The sequence below is a fragment of the Phalacrocorax aristotelis genome, chromosome 18, assembly GCF_949628215.1.
Source record: "Phalacrocorax aristotelis chromosome 18, bGulAri2.1, whole genome shotgun sequence".
Classification (NCBI taxonomy): domain Eukaryota; kingdom Metazoa; phylum Chordata; class Aves; order Suliformes; family Phalacrocoracidae; genus Phalacrocorax; species Phalacrocorax aristotelis.
Genome location: NC_134293.1, coordinates 3,082,003 through 3,095,241, shown reverse-complemented (window position 1 = coordinate 3,095,241; position 13,239 = coordinate 3,082,003). Strand labels below are relative to the sequence as shown.

The window sequence follows — 13,239 nt, the reverse complement described above, 5'->3', positions numbered from 1 at the left end:
GCAGGTTTTTTTTGTGTTAAACGGTGGATGTCAAAGGAGAGAAATTTCAATTAGCACCCTTAGGAAGGGAAAGGCTAACTTCTGCACTCATCAGTGAACTGGTCGGTCTGTTTAGTTTCTTGGGAAGAGGCACAGGGTGTGTATTGAAGAAGGAAGGGGAGGAAGAGACAGGGATAACCTGTTTTTATGATATTTGCTGCCGAGTGTGCTGTTTTACCTGCGAGGTTGCTATCACTTCACAAACTGATTTAGTGTATAAGCATTTAGACTTATTGATCCATTTTCAATACAGGGCTTGATCCTTACTCTCACTGCCTTCAACAGTGCTAAAGATTTAATTTATTAGTGAAATGTGGCTGAAATAATTAAAGATAGCTGCTAGCAGGGAAAATAGCTGCATCCAAGGTTGTGCTGAGCAGCCGCAGCGTGAGCAGTTACCGTGTGTTCCTGAAGCCAGGGGAGATGTGGAAATCCAGCCCTGCAGCTGGATTGCGTTTAGCGCTGCCCTGCTCGCGCTTGCCCTTGAAATCTGAAACAGGCCGCGAAGGGTTTTTACCCTGAAGCCCAACCGCTGCAAATTCCTCTGAGAAAGCCTCGGCGCCTCTCACGCTAATCCGCGCCCAGCGCTGCTGCAGCACCGGCGGGAGCCCCGCGCTGCGGGACGCTGCCCGCACCTTCCCCGCGGGCGGAGCCTCCCCCGCCCGCTTCCCGGGCCGGCCACACCTCCCGCCGTTCCCCCGCCCCGCGGCGGGGCCCCGGCGCCCTCCCGGAGCGGTGACCGGGTCGGGCCCCGCCGTTACCGGAGCCCCCTCACCCTCACCCAGCGCGCAAGGCGGGCCGGCTACGCCTGCGCAGTGCGGCGCGGCGGTGAGGCCTCGCCTCCCCTCAGCGGGCGGAGGGAGGAGCCGCCCCGCTCCCCGCCAATATGGCCGGGCGGGAGCGGGGGGCTGTGGCGCTGCCTCTGCCCGGCGGCTCCTGAACCCCCACCCGCAGCGGTAAGGTGAGGGGCTGGGGGGAGCCTGCCCTCCCCGCTGTGGGAGCCGCGGCCATGGACGAGCAGAGCGTGGAGGTGAGCGGTTGGGCGGCCGTTGCGCCGGCGCTCCCCTCAGGGAGGCGGGAAGGGCGGTGCGGGGGAAGCGCTGCCTCCCCGGGGCCTCATCTCCGGGGGGGAGGCGGGCAGGGCGGCTGCACTTTCTCCTCCGCGGGGGGTCGGTGGGCGGCCGGGGCAGGGCTGGCGGCGGGGCGGCCGGGTCCTCGGCAGGTTCCCCCTTGTGTGAGGGGAAGGAGGCCCAGCGGCACCGAGCTACGGGCGGCCCGAGAGGTGGAAGAGGGATTGCGGCTGTGCGGTGGGCTGGGATGCGCAGAGCCGGGAGCCGGGCCGGGCTGTGCGCTGATGAGCTGGGCGGGAAGGCAGCGGCGTGGAAAGAGGTGGCGTTTCTAGGTGACAGGCAGTTATTTTCCATAGTCAGGGTTAGCAGATAAGCTGGTGGAGCGTCGGAGGCACCTGCTCTGGAGGTGGATGGAGACCTGGCGCTGACAGAACACGTTTTGGCGCAGCGCTCGGTGGTGTCTCACTGTAACCTGGGCAGCTCGCACGCATTGCTGTGGTCCCTGTTAATAGCAGCCAAACAGGAGAATTAAAAAGGCCGTGTGTGATAATTTCCTGTAAATGCATCTATGTTTGCAACTGTTAAAGAAGACACCAATGTATGAGAGATACAGTGGTACCTGTAAATTAAAGATATGCCTCACCTCTGTGCTCATTTATAATTTAAATTCTGTGGGGGAAAAATTAGCCTATCTGAAGAATCTTTCGAAGTTCCATAGTTAAAAGTCAGAAGGGATCGAACTCCCACGCAGCACAGAATGTGAAACTCTTTATCAGTAATAACTCTATCAATATGCAAAGCAAACATCACTTGGCATTTCAAAATACCTTTCCCATTTGGGGAATGGAGAGAGACGAGGTGCTCGTATTCTAGAACAAAATGCTCCTCTCTTCAAATGGGTATAGTGAAAAAATATGTTAAATTACGTTTTTATTGCCCAAGATTGATTAAATGGGGTGTGAGAGACTGCAGAAATTGTGTAGCTAGTGCTAATGGTAGACCTTAAAAGAATGTAAGTCTTATGAAAGTAAAAAAAAAAGCCCCATGCAATTCAACCTCTCTCGTTAGCATTCTGTGTAATATACACATGCCCTTACCATGCTTTTGAGTTAGTTTAGTGCCAGTATGTTGAAGCTTGTGGGTTCGGAATCTGCAGGTACAGCACAATTTCTTCTGACAACCATGCAATCCTGCGTGAGCACAAGCAGGAATAATATCTTGGCTACAGAAAGGCCCACTTGGGAGAAGATTAGCCAAACAAAGAGAAACTATTGCTTGGACAAGAGGAATAGTGTTATGAAATGGATGCTAAGAGCTGCTGAAGTGTAAGAGAAAATGGGGAGGAGAGCCATGGTGTTTGACCTGGTATCTCGCTCTGAGATGCGCGATCCGTAGCTTTTTGGGACTGCATTTATGAAAACTGGCACTCTGCCTGGAAAATCAGTGCAAGTCTGATATGTTTGAAGTATGTGGCTTAACAACAGTGATAATCTACCCTTTGCAGAGCATTGCTGAAGTATTCCGATGTTTTATTTGTATGGAGAAATTGCGTGATGCACGTCTGTGTCCTCATTGCTCCAAGCTGTGCTGTTTCAGTTGTATTCGGGTGAGTTTGTGTATTATAGCTTATTCTTACAACTGTATGAACTTAAAAACTACAGATCTTATGAACATATTCTTCTTTCTTGCCCCTTTTCCTACAGTTCCAAGGATTCCGTTTTTCTGCTCTGTGGTCTTTAGCTTCCCTTTCAAAATCCCTTTCACGACACCCTGAGGAAAAACTAGGCAGGCTGTGCAGTGCATTCAGTAGTGCTAATTATAGGCGCTATCTGGAATAATTGCTTTTAAGAAACAGACATATAATGATCCCTTCTTTAGCATCTTTTGAGAGTCAGTGATGCCCGTGTAGAAGACGAAAGTTGGAACAGGAATCAAATGCTGACTTTGCATCTGGAAGGTCATAACATCATCTCATGTCATCTTGGAGATGTTTTTAAATGCTCACCAAACTAGTATGATATGATCAGGTACAGGCTAAATCTTTCCGGAGGGAGTCTGGTGTAGCAGGCTGAAGCAGCATCTGAAGTACCTCAATTCATTTATTAAGGTCGTGGTTACCGATGTGTAACACGTCAGTTCCAAGTCCCCATGCTGTTAGGTGTTGGTGTAGCGGGAGAGGGTTCAACTGAGGTTTTCATGTAGGATTTCCAGAAATCGGAACAATCATGATTTGCTTTGAAAGCTCTGACATGAAGGAATTAGTGAAGGATTCCTGTTACATATTAAGAATGGTAGATGACATGTTGCTGGGTGGTGAGAGATTATTCATGAGAATCTTTAAATGTAGGAGTGAGCTGACAAATACAAGCCCTTCAACTGCAGAGCTTTTATACTTGTAGGTTGTAGTGGGCAGGTGAGGTTCTTTCCTCAGCTACTTGTCTTTGGAGCTTTCTGGAAGAGAGGCATTCACAGGGTCCTTGTGAATTTGGTTGCTGAACTGCAGGTATCTCGCTTGTGTATAAATAGCTTGAGAGGAAGAAATAAGTTACCTTGAAGACTAATTATTTAGACCACGAAAAATACACCTGTTGTATCTTTTGCTTTCTTTTGTTGAAATATTATCTTTAGTCGGTGACTATGGGAGTCTGCACCAGGTGTGTGGTTTCTAATGGAATATTGGGTACCTCAGAATTCTCTATAATTTTAACCCAAGTGTCTTTGATGTCTAATGAAAAGTGGTAGCTTTGTTACTAAGATGCAAATAGCAGCTTTGTCTGAGACTAAGTGTTTGAATGGTTAAATTATGAATCTGTAAAAAAGGAAAAAATATAGGGAGGCTGTAAGAAAAATAAGTAACTCCTACTTAACGATAGAACGTCCTTGCTTGCAGTTCTTTTTCCTTACAGTCTCTTTAAAAATGTTTTTCCTTTTTCCTTCATAGCGTTGGCTGACTGAACAACGAGCTCAGTGCCCTCATTGTAGGTAAGGTATTTCTAATATCAGAAATAACAGGACAGTACACCCAATTCATGATAATTTATGATCAGCCTTTTCTCAGTGCAGGTTGTGCTACCTTTTGATTTTGAGACCTGCCTGCTGTTATTGTAAAAATTTACCCTGGTATAATACTTAGTCTAAAATATGTTCTATCTAAAATACGCTCTAGTTTTATGACAAGCTAAGCAAGATCTTTGTTTTTCCCGTTACACCACTGGTTTCAGTGTATGTAGTTGGTGTAATAAGAGTAACTAGACGGTGTTCCCCTTAGAACTCTTCATATTATTCTTGCAAGAGTTGGAGCTCAGAAACTTCCGTTTCGAGACTGAAATGTGTACTTTTTTTACACCTGTAATTTGTGAGGCTTACCTTACGTGTTGCAGATTTGTCTGCGAGGTAGCTACAATGTGGTGTTTGCTTTGGTTTTTTTAATGCAATGCCCCACCCGGTCCCCCAAGCCCTGGCACCCCTTAGCACTTCTAGTTCCTGAGTACCTAGAAATTCTAGTTCTTGACAGACCAAAAATTGGAAGGTAGCATACTTTCTTTCCCCCAAGGGGAGGGAGGTATTTAAAAACAACAAACCAACCATTTCTGCAGAACTTTTTTAGTATTCAACTTTTAAAATATTTGATCAGTAGCTCTAAAATGCTTGTAAGGAGGTAAATATCTATATTTTACAAAGGGGGTAATTGAAGCACTGCAGTGGGAATAGTTGAATAATGAGAGAAGTTGAAAAAGGACTGAGAAATGAAATTATTTGCCCAGCATTATCCAGGAGCCTGTAAAGAAACCTGGAAATAGTTCCTGGGTTCCCCATGTAGCTGTTTTGTATGTCATTGTGGAGTGGTCTGTTGTGGTTCCCACCTACCCCAGCCCTCAAACGAGCACATCGACTTAAAGCGTTACTTTTTTTTTTCTGAAATAACTAGTACAGCTTCAGCTTTTTGCGTGTGACTTTTCCCATAGTGTAGAATTGATGAACTGAATTCACTTCAGTGCTGCTCTTCTGGAGCTGAGTTCTTGCTCTAACTCTAGCAATGCTTCTTGCAGAGCCCCGCTGCAGCTACGAGAGCTCGTAAACTGTCGTTGGGCAGAAGAGGTCACACAACAGCTTGATACGCTTCAACTGTGCAACCTCACAAAGCACGAAGAAAACGAAAAAGACAAGTAAATGGAGCATTCGTCACATAAAGCGTTGGGTGGTTTGTCTTACATGAGTGGGCTTTTAATTTCAGCTCATTATTTAAGTAGGGGAACAGACTGGTAACTTTTACTTACTTAAAAGCTGAATTGTGCTCACTGACTGAAAGTTGGAGTTCCTTTCTGTCATGCTTAATGGAAGGAGAAAAGCTCTTCAGTGTCTGCCTAGAAAACTACTACTGTTTCTAGTTTGACTCAATATAGCTAAAATGAGATGTGGGAAACATGAAGGGTGGTAATACTTCTTAAGGCTTTTAGCCCTTCTTAGTGACCGTACATCTGAAGTAAGTCTCCTCTCCATGGCTTGCTTATTTGGCAGTACCATTAAGGCTGTGGGTGCTGATTTGGTATCTCTGCACATAAAAGCAGAGAAGCTGTTCTGAGAAAATGCCTTCTAGTCCCTTGCGAAAATGTAATTGATAAACCCAGTTAGAGATCAAAGAAAATATATAAAGTCCCCCCAAAAGCACTACTCTTGCTATATCTGTCATGTTACTGCCAGTCACTGTCCTTCCTTCTCTTTGGAGCCTCCTCTATTTTCTGATACGTTCTCTTCCTAGGAGCAACTGTCAGTACTTTCTCAGCAGGCTTTTCTCCTGGTTTTATCCCATTACCAGTTCTGTTATGTGTTTTAAGGTATATTCTGGAGATTTGGAGGAGAAAGGTGTGAGAAGAAGCATTGAAAAACAGACAGGGACTAATTATGTGTTCTGTACCTGCCTCCTCCCCAAGCTCCTGAATGCTAACGGAGGGGGAAGGGAGAGGCGTGTATTTTAGGTCTGGCCTAGCCTGTGCTCGGTTTCTTGATTGATGCTGTTCCTGAAATTTTAAGAAATTGCACAGATCGGTTTGTCCAAGAAGCTTATGAGCTGTTGCTCTGTGGTTACTTTAGGTTGCACATGATTAGGATTTTAGTAATGTGATGTATTAACTTTGAGAATTCTGAGCTTGATTCATTTGTGACGTCCTTTATCTGCTGGGTAGAAATCCAATTTGAGTAGTGTACTTTGTCTTTGAAATACTTCCCAAGAGAATACTAAGAGCAACACTTATCTTACAAAAGGTTTTTACAGAATATGTGTCATCATCTTTCAAAACTGTACAGATGTTTTGTGCTTTACTCTCAGTATCGGGTAGCAAAATAAGCCAAAATGATAAATTGAGTTTGTGGAAGATTTGTAGCTATTTTCTGTTGATGATATGTGTCATTTTTTGTTTAAGGTGTGAAAATCACCATGAAAAGCTTAGTGTTTTCTGCTGGACCTGTAAGAAGTGTATCTGCCACCAGTGTGCGCTTTGGGGAGGAATGGTAAGAGGGGACTTCCTTGTTCATATGCACGTGGTATGTTACAATAGGAGACTGCAAGCATTATGCTTGGCAGCAGTTTGAAGATAAATGCTATGAAGCTGTTGTTATGGCTATTGAATTGCCATGCAAATACTGTAGTCGTATGTGTATTTGTAATTTAATGTGAAGGTTGACTGTGAAAGGCGATACCTTCTGTTTATAATTGGAGAAGCAAATTGATTTTTTGCCGAAAGGCGGTCAGAATTACCTTCCTTGTTATAAACTTCATGATGTTTTGGACAAACTGTAGATGGTGCTGAGAATTTTATGGGCAAAGGAAGAAGTCTTTCTCAGAATATAGATAACGCTTACATTATTTAAATGTCCTGGCCTTTAATCTTGAATACCTTCAGAGCTGTATTAGTAGCACAATTCACCACACTGTTTAATATCCTTTCAACTGAGTATTTCAAGGAGAGACTGCTGTTGTTGTTTGGAATACAAGTGGTAAACAGTGTGCTGCCTTTGTTTGGGAAGGATGCTTTAATAATAATAAAAATAAGATAACCCTTCTATCGTTATCTGATTTGTTAGAGAACTGCAGAGTGAATGAAGCAGGTTATTTTTGGAGGACCGTTGAGACTCCAGATAAGTCTTGACGGGAAGCTTTGATGGTATGAAAGAGCCAAATTCATGACTTAGGATGGGAAGTGAAAGACAGGCTTCCTACATACAATCTGCTTTGGAACTTTTCCAGAATGAGTGATACACTAGGAGGCTTTCTTCCCCTCTCTCAGTAATTTAATAGGAGTAGAATAAAATTAAAATGGGATGCTCTATTATTTCTCCCCGCCTCCCCCCCTTTTTTTTTAACAGCATGGAGGACATACGTTTAAGCCGCTGGCAGAAATCTATGAGCAACATGTCACAAAAGTGAATGAAGAAGTGGCAAAGCTTAGGAGGAGACTCATGGAATTGATCAGTTTGGTGCAAGAAGTGGTAAGGAAATCGATCAAAGATAATGTTAAGTTCTCCCGTAGTATGCCATTGTCAAAGGATAACTGAAAGTGGGAAACAGACATAGTACACCATTTCATACGCTTGTGATGTTTTCAGTACCTGTTCAGAAGCTGTTGCTTCTGTGAAGGTAATCAGATTATCCCACAGAGATGTTTTTACTTTTTAGTTAGACTCTTTTTATACAGAGTGGAAAGAGCAACATATTCTCAGTACTTCTGTTGTAGTTGCCAGACAGAAAAAGATGTGTTAGCTAACTCACAGGGATTTTTCCTTTTGGTGTATGCTATTTAAAAGCCAGAGTTGTGCAGTTTTTTGAAAGACATATTTTTGGCAACGCTTACAAAAGTGGAGTCTGCCATGCTAAACAAGTATAAAAATGCTTTATTTTAATAGAGCTTACTTTCCTTTCTTTAGGAGAATAAGCTCAAGTATATTTGAGCCTACAGGATGAGCTGTAAAGCAGCTCACCTTTCAGTTAGAGATTTGGAGTTTGCGTACCTCCCTTTTTTCCCCCATAGGGGTAAATGTGTTAGACATCCAAATACCAGCATGCTCGGCTTTGGCATTTTTTGGGGAATGCCAAAATCCAATAGTTTCTTGTATTCTAGGAAGGATTAGTTCTGTGTTCTGCTGAACGCTGTTACCTTTATTGTTTGTGCAAATGTGTTTGTGCAAATAAAGTAAGTTTTTAGGCAAGTTTCTGTATGGTTTTTGTCTATGCTATTACTCAGGTAGTTGTTTGCCACATGCAGTTGTAGGGTTAGCTCTGCTTCAGCTCAGGTGTGACTGTTATGTCACCAGGTGGGCTGTTTAAGTATTTGTAAAATGTTGAGGGGATTGTGGCCTTCACCTTCCAGGGTGAAGGGTGCCATTTTAATCAAATTATTATTGTTACCAAGAAGGTAACTTTTCTGTGCTGTTCAAGTTACAGTGGAGAAACTGGCAGTTGCATTTACAAATTTTGGTACCAAAGAATCCCCACATGACAAATCTCTTTGTAATCAGAAAACGTTGCTCAACTTTACGGTTAACTTTTGGTCACCCACCAGAGGGCATGCTTATGTATTTGGTAAAAGTCAAAGGATATTTACAGCTGGCAGCAGGAATAGCCTGTAATACAGCTCATCTAAAAGCACAGTCCTATTTTCTTATTCCAAACATGTCAGCTTCAGTAAGGTGAGGCTTATGGGATTTTTTTTCCTCATAGAAAAATAGGTCTGGAGGGGACTCTCGGGAGGCCTAGGCATTTTTGGGATCTGAGAGAGTGGAGTCAAGGTGTAAATGAGTGAAACATGCAAAAGTGTGAAGGCTTTCTTGTTGTGCATATTTTTTTTCCTGAACCCTGTGTTAGGAGAGGAATGTGGAAGCGGTGCGTAGTGCGAAGGATGAACGAGTTCGGGAAATCAGGAATGCAGTGGAGATGATGATTGCCCGATTAGACACTCAGCTGAAGAATAAGCTTATAACGTTAATGGGTAGGTATTTTCCTGATCTGTCATGAGCAGGAGCAATATATTAACTGTGTGTAAGTCTGTTGAGAAACTTTCTTGCCCTAGGAATATGACTCCTTGCACACTTCATGGTGTTAAGCAAGGCAACTGTTGACAGAAAATTTCTACCTACAGCAAAGCTTTCAGTTAATTACGTAGTTACTGTGACATGGTTCCAAGATGTTAGACGTAACCTGGTTATGTTCTCTTAGAAACTTCTGTATAACGACTTGAATATCTCCATCTAATTGGAAGATATTTAGTACCCTTTACCTAAAGTGATTTTACACCATTTGTGTTAGCCAAGAAGTCCACCTTTGTAATCTGACATCTTTGTAACATATACTCCTTTTAATGTAATTTTAAAAAATTAAAAGTCTATATGAGATGTCTGGTGAGCAACAGTTCAGCTCCATACATACAGGCAGCCTTGCCTGCAGACGAGGAACATGGCATCTGGAATCAGAGCTGCTAGTTTGGTTCCTGACACTTCTGCTAATCAGACACTGGTTGCTTTAGCTCTCCTTTGGTGTAAATAGAGGTGAGAAGTCAGGTGGTGCACCTGCAGGTATTGAAGCTTACAGAAGCAGCACTACTGAAAATGAAGTGTAGCTTTCAATAAGGACAGCATGTTCCTCACTTAGGTATAACTCTGTACATGCTTAACTAATTTTGCCTTGGTTTTGTCATGTGTGCTTTAATTTGTGTAAGTGCAGTGATAAGAGCATGTACCAAAGGTGACATCTTCTTGGGATATCGGTTTCTTTAGACAGTCTTGAAACGTTATACTTAAATGACCTTAGTTTTGCAAGGCAGGCCACCAGTGGATCAACGTACACAGGCAAATAGATCCTTGGCCTTGTGTCTGTGTACTTGTCTTGGAAATAAAAGTAAGTCAATAAAACAACTGTGCTGAAAATGTATTTCTGATGCTTGAAATGGTCACACACAGAGACACACGCCCCACCTCTCCCCACCACCTACCCAAAGGAAACCTGAAATGTTCATGCTTGAAAATGTCCTTAGCTTTGATAAGGCTTATGTTTATTCTCTTAGTTCAGTTCCATTAAAAACAAAACAGTAAATGTATATTAGCTGTGTTTCAGGTTCCTCTTCAAATCTGTGTCAGTACTTTAAAATGTTTGCTTTATGTTAAATCCAGGATCTGTATGTTCATATGTATTTTGTGCCTGTATCAAACTGAGTAATCAGTCACAAGATTTGTTCTAACATGCGCTGATTGAAGATCAGTCTTAAAGCTGTGGTAGAATATCTTGATTATTTGTATGTTCAGATTAGCATTTTGTCCATGTCACACCCACCCACCCCCACACCTCCCCCCCCCCCCAAAAGGACCCCAAAACAACAAACCTGCCATTTCTGGGACACGGAATGTTTCATTACTGTCTTAACCTCAAGCGAGTTCTTCACTACAGCTCTAATTAAAAACGTAGGTGTGCTTTTAAAATGCTTTCTCAATCAACCTTGGTATATTTAGAAATCCTTTACCTTAGGAGGTTCTGGGGTAGCTTCCAGGTTTAAAAAAAAAAAAGCTCAGTTGCTTAAAATACAGCAAGTTAAATCTTGTGGTTTTTTTTGTTCTTTAAGTGTGTCTCCTTTTCTTTAAACAGGTCAAAAGACATCTCTCACTCAAGAAACGGAACTTCTGGAATCCTTGCTTCAAGAAGTAGAACATCAGGTGATTATGCAAAGAGCTGAAATGTTGTGTTATGTTATTTTATTTATTTAAAAATATTAATTGGTGGATGTTTCTTGAGGGTGTCTTTACTTAAGTGGTCTCAGGTTGCAAAATTTCTTCTTAAAAACAAGCGTGTCTTCTAGAAATAATGAAAGGTGCTCTCTTCTGTCGCTTGAAAAACTAGCGCAGGGATTAATAGCAATATCCTCTAAAACTACACAGTTATGTGTTTGTTTAAGGTAACACAGCGTTTAGGCAGTGTGGGTAGATTCTGTTAGTTCTGCCGCTGCCAACTGCATATGAATATGCAGGTGGCTATAAATGGAGAAAACCCAGAAACGATCTGTTTCTTTTTGTGCTTTTGAGGAAAACTGAACTTGTTCTAGCTCTTTTATTCCTGTCTTTCCAAGATGATGACATGGTATTGCTTTTTTTATCTTGCTTCCAGCTGTACAGTTTCAGCTTTTGCAAATGAAGTTCTGCAGAGCTTGACTGTACTTGCCCTGCACAATTTCTGCTTGCTCTGAGGAAATGGAAGGGTTTTCTTCCTTCAAGTGTTACTGCATCCAGCAATTCTCTTTCAGTGGAGTTTGACATTTTAGGTTGGGGATGGGGGCTAAGCTTCTTTGTGAGTAGTGCCTCTTGCCCTGTATTTCTTTTTCATTCCCTGCACTGCTTTTGAGTCAGTAAGGATGCTAAGCTGGCTTTATCACCTGATCAGCAATTATCGTGTTCTCCTTTCATACCTATGATGGAATGTCTTAGTCGAAGAATCGATGACATCAGGGGGATGAGTGCTCTTGCATCCCAGGCATCAGGATAATTCTTGTGTCTGTTGAGAGCTCTCTGTGTATAGGACATTGAGAAATCACTACATTGCAGCCCAGATGAGGACCTTCTAACTCCTAAATAGCAGTGTGTATGCAACTCTGCAGATCAGCTTCTCTTTTTTACAGGAAAAAAAAACCCAACTTTAAAATAATAAATTGGTGCTACTGAAACATGACCTCTTCTCCCTCCAAAATAGGAAGAAAAGCTTACTAACTACAAAAACTGTGAGATGATGCAGACATCTGGCAACTGTGTAGGTCTTTAGTGCTTGCTTAAAGTCGTCATATGTGTCTTTGTGAAGAGGGGCTTTGAATTTCATATGCTTTTTGTGGAAGTAATAAATTATTTGAAGAACTCATAGGAAAAATGTGACTTTTTAAAATGTACATATTAGTCTCTCTTAAGCCTGCCAATGTTTGAAGTTTAGTCTAAGATACATTGTTCCAATGTTTAAAGTATAAATAAGAAGCAGAGTAGAGTTGTCCTCTTTTAGTATAGAGGCTGTGAAAATACAGTGCTAGCTGTTCAAGGAACATGTAAGATTAGATTTTTTTTCTTTCAGATTTTGAAAAGACCTTTGTTATTACACTGGGTTTGCAAGATATCACGAGTGAAGTGGATTGAAGTGGGAGTTTTTGGCCTGCTATTTATGATAACATAGGCTTTGTTTTGTTCAAATTTGGATGAACAAAAAAAAGTACAGTGTCAATGCAGCAGTAAAGGAATAACTAAAATGTAAAAGAACTATCTAATTTTCTCTCTGTATGACATATTTGAGCGTATTATCCCATTGTCTAATAAAGTGTCCTTTCCAGATCAATTTACTTTTATTGCTGTGTAAACGCAGTAACAGGTGTGACTTGGTGTTAATCAGACGTCTTAGTTATATATGTTTCACCTAAATGAAGTACATAGTAGTTGCTGTAATTTTCATTATAGAATTTGACAGAGTCTTAAGTATTCGGGACTTCCCAAATGGGTTGTACAGACTTTGGAGTGAGACAGAATTAGAATATCTATTTTCAATTCCTATCAGGAATTGTAAAACACATGACTGTTGGCTGTCTTAGGCCAATTCTTAGTCTTAAGAGCTGACAGTTTCAGGGGAAATAAAACCCAAAGAACTGGAGAAAAAAAACCCAAACCTAAAACCCTGATCTCCAGGTTTCATTTTACACTATGTTGTGGGTAATCTTTCTGAAGCTGTGACAGACCTGCAATTTATTTGTTTAAAAACAAAAGCGGTAAGAACCTGTGGTTTCTACTAATGACGTAAGGATTTTTTTTTTCCTTTTTTGTTTTTTCCCATGTAGTTACGATCGTGCAGTAAGAGTGAGCTGATATCCAAAAGTTCAGAGATCCTGATGATGTTCCAGCAGGTTCATCGGAAGCCTATGGCCTCGTTTGTCACTACTCCTGTCCCCCCAGACTTCACAAGGTAAGCATTGCATTTCCTTTCTGTTGTAGTTTGAACCTGAAAGCCATCTTATGAAGGTTGTTAAAAAATGTTTAAAGGAATTTAGAGGAGAGTATCTCTTTCCCATTTTACTGTACCGCTGTATGGAGGAGGATGTTCCAGTGAGTCTGGGAGGTAGATGTATTA

The 13,239-nt window shown here is 42.1% G+C and overlaps 1 protein-coding gene across 5 annotated transcripts in view; it reads left to right on the top strand.

Moving 5' to 3' along the window:
* Nucleotides 1–912: 912 nt before the first annotated feature.
* Nucleotides 913–13,239, top strand: part of TRIM37 (tripartite motif containing 37) — a 30,471-nt gene continuing 18,144 nt past the window's right edge. For all 5 annotated transcript variants that reach the window (XM_075112887.1, XM_075112886.1, XM_075112884.1 and 2 more), the window contains exons 1-9: nucleotides 913–1,069; nucleotides 2,614–2,715; nucleotides 4,051–4,091; nucleotides 5,159–5,275; nucleotides 6,530–6,617; nucleotides 7,473–7,595; nucleotides 8,968–9,091; nucleotides 10,738–10,805; nucleotides 12,950–13,074. In XM_075112887.1, coding sequence (XP_074968988.1) covers nucleotides 1,049–1,069; nucleotides 2,614–2,715; nucleotides 4,051–4,091; nucleotides 5,159–5,275; nucleotides 6,530–6,617; nucleotides 7,473–7,595; nucleotides 8,968–9,091; nucleotides 10,738–10,805; nucleotides 12,950–13,074 — 809 coding nt within the window. In that variant the 5' untranslated portion in view covers nucleotides 913–1,048. The remainder of the gene's footprint in view (nucleotides 1,070–2,613; nucleotides 2,716–4,050; nucleotides 4,092–5,158; nucleotides 5,276–6,529; nucleotides 6,618–7,472; nucleotides 7,596–8,967; nucleotides 9,092–10,737; nucleotides 10,806–12,949; nucleotides 13,075–13,239) is intronic.